Source organism: Didymella exigua, assembly GCF_010094145.1.
Source record: "Didymella exigua CBS 183.55 unplaced genomic scaffold M421scaffold_80, whole genome shotgun sequence".
NCBI lineage: Eukaryota > Fungi > Ascomycota > Dothideomycetes > Pleosporales > Didymellaceae > Didymella > Didymella exigua.
Window position 1 is genome coordinate 6,358 of NW_022984854.1, and position 2,335 is coordinate 8,692.

At 43.6% G+C, this 2,335-nt stretch overlaps 1 protein-coding gene across 1 annotated transcript; it reads right to left on the minus strand.

Annotated features, from left to right (window-relative positions):
• Nucleotides 1-1,673: 1,673 nt before the first annotated feature.
• Nucleotides 1,674-1,886, minus strand: M421DRAFT_46444 (uncharacterized protein; the record flags this gene model as incomplete). The annotated part of the gene is made up of 1 exon (XM_033594693.1): nt 1,674-1,886. A coding segment is annotated over one exon (213 nt), but the record flags the coding sequence as incomplete, so codon positions are not given.
• Nucleotides 1,887-2,335: the final 449 nt, after the last annotated feature.

The window sequence follows — 2,335 nt, forward strand, 5'->3', positions numbered from 1 at the left end:
CCCCTTTCTTCTTTACCACTGCGCTCCGCTTCTTTGTGACACCTGGAGGGCCCACCGCCCACCCTTTAACTTAACTACTCAAGTTGTTTAGAGCTCTTTAGTTTCTTACTCTTCTTTCTTAATAACCTGTTTTATCAGTGAGCGCCCCACCTCAGTGAGCGCCCCACGAACACCAGCGAGGCGTACGCGCAGCGACATAGCTTAGCACCACAACACAAATTTTGTACTCTTGCAACAGTATAGTATTATTTAGAAGCGTTGCTGTTATTTATATCCTTAATTTCTACCTTGCAGGTGCAAGAGTTGTGCCTAATCTCACCACAACAGCCGCAGCGTCGCCCTGCGCGCACCCTCTTTGCCAGCTCCTTACCCTCCTCACATCTGCCACCCTCCCTTTTAGTAATTAAGTCTAATACCTTGCTAACTGTTAATGTCTCCTCTGCCTGTATGTAGCGTCTCTTGCGACTTTTATACTTTGTTGCTACTTTAGTAGTAGTATTAAGGCGCACTATCTCTGCGTGCATTAACACTATCTTATAAGCTATCTACTACGCGCCTTTTGTTAGCTGCTGCACCTGCTTATTAAGTAAACTTGCTAGAGACCCTTAATAGATTTTTATCCTGTTTTAAACTAGTGTTAATTGCGCCTCTATTTCTTTAGCGTTGCGTGGTGTTTTCGCCTCCTAAGCAGCGTTAACTTGCTGTGGTGGAGTTTGCGTACGCAGCTGTACATCTAGCTTTAATAACACAGCCTGTAGATTATGTAGAGACAATCCAGCGCCTTAAAACCCTGCGCAAGCATTCTCTCTTGTAAACACCTTCTTAAAAGCTACTTTAAAGGCTAGTAAGAAGGTCTGTTTGCTGATGTAGTTAATGCAATTGCGTGCTAAGGCTAAGATCTAATCACTATACGCGCGCTTTAATGGCGAGAAACAGGTGACGTTAAGCGGCTGCAGGAGGTGTGACAAGTGTAGAGGCATATAGAGGGCAATAATCTTCTTCTCCTTGCAGCAATCCTAGAAATCTATTAAGTAATAGCTCTTGTGGCTGTTAATAATTAGCAGCCTATACGCTCCTACAGACCTTGCATGCGTATTAAAGTAATTAAGCCAGGCAAGCGCTAGATTGTTGTTTGTCTAGCCTGTTAGGCTTACTTAAATAACCTAATTGCGTAGGAGGTCCTTAGTAAACTAGTTAGAGATAAGAACCTTGCTAGCAAAGATAAGGAAGGGTAGGATAACACACCCTATTGCGCTAATGCCCTGTATTAACATAGTCTACTTACAATTACTAGGCTAAAGCTTCTTTACTTTCCTAGGTTTCTCTATGCCTGTTATAATAAGTTGTAAAGATATCTTGCCTATTAGGAAGCTAGACTTGTTAAAGTTATATATATTATTGTCTATAATACTATACTTCGCCTTTATATTCTAAACTAGCGTGAACTAGGGCTTAATAATCGCTAGGTCTTCGCAGAGAGCTCGCTGGTAATTGTATAGACGAGTCTAGCGCGTGCACAGCTTAGGTGTACGCTTAATAAACCTGTCAACCTAGCATTTACCAACAGGCTCACCGCCGCAGTCGCGCAGCAGTCTATCAGCCATATCTTGTACGTGTAGCTTTAAGGGCGGTACTCTACGTAGGTTCTCGTCAAGTATACACTGCAGAATTACCTCCTCTTCTAGCTTTGTCAGGCGCTTTAATCTGGGCTCGCAGTTGCGTCTAGAGGGCTTCCTGTCACGTTGTTGTTGTATCGTCCTACAAGGAACACTGTAGACTGCCTCAGCACGTCGCAGGCTCGTAATCTGGTCGCATTTAATGTCAGAGAGGGCAAGCTGCACGTCAGCTTCAGTATAGGGCTTGTGAGGTTGTGGTTGTTGAGACATTACGCGTTGAGTGTCGCGCATGCGCTTTGCTGGTGTTCGTGGGGCGCTCACTGAGGTGGGGCGCTCACTGATAAAACAGGTTATAATCTATTTATTTACCTCTTGCTTTATTTCTCTATTCTTCTTCTCTTATCTTTACTTCTTCTATACTCCTTCTATTTCTCTTCATTAACTCTTCTACCTTTATTATATTTTTATTAATCTCCTTTTTCTAACTTAACCTTGTCTTTTATCTTCTATTTATTAACCCTAATTATGCCCCTACTACCTACCCCTCTACTACTACCTTAATTGCTAATGCCATTGCGTTGCTAAACATCTGCCCCCACATCTCTGACTTGTGCCCCTTTCTAAGCTAGCTAGCGTACGCCTTATCCCCTATCTCTGCAAACCCTAGCTCTCCCATTGCTTGAATCCCCTTGCCTGTCAGCCGCGCTGCAAACGCCAGC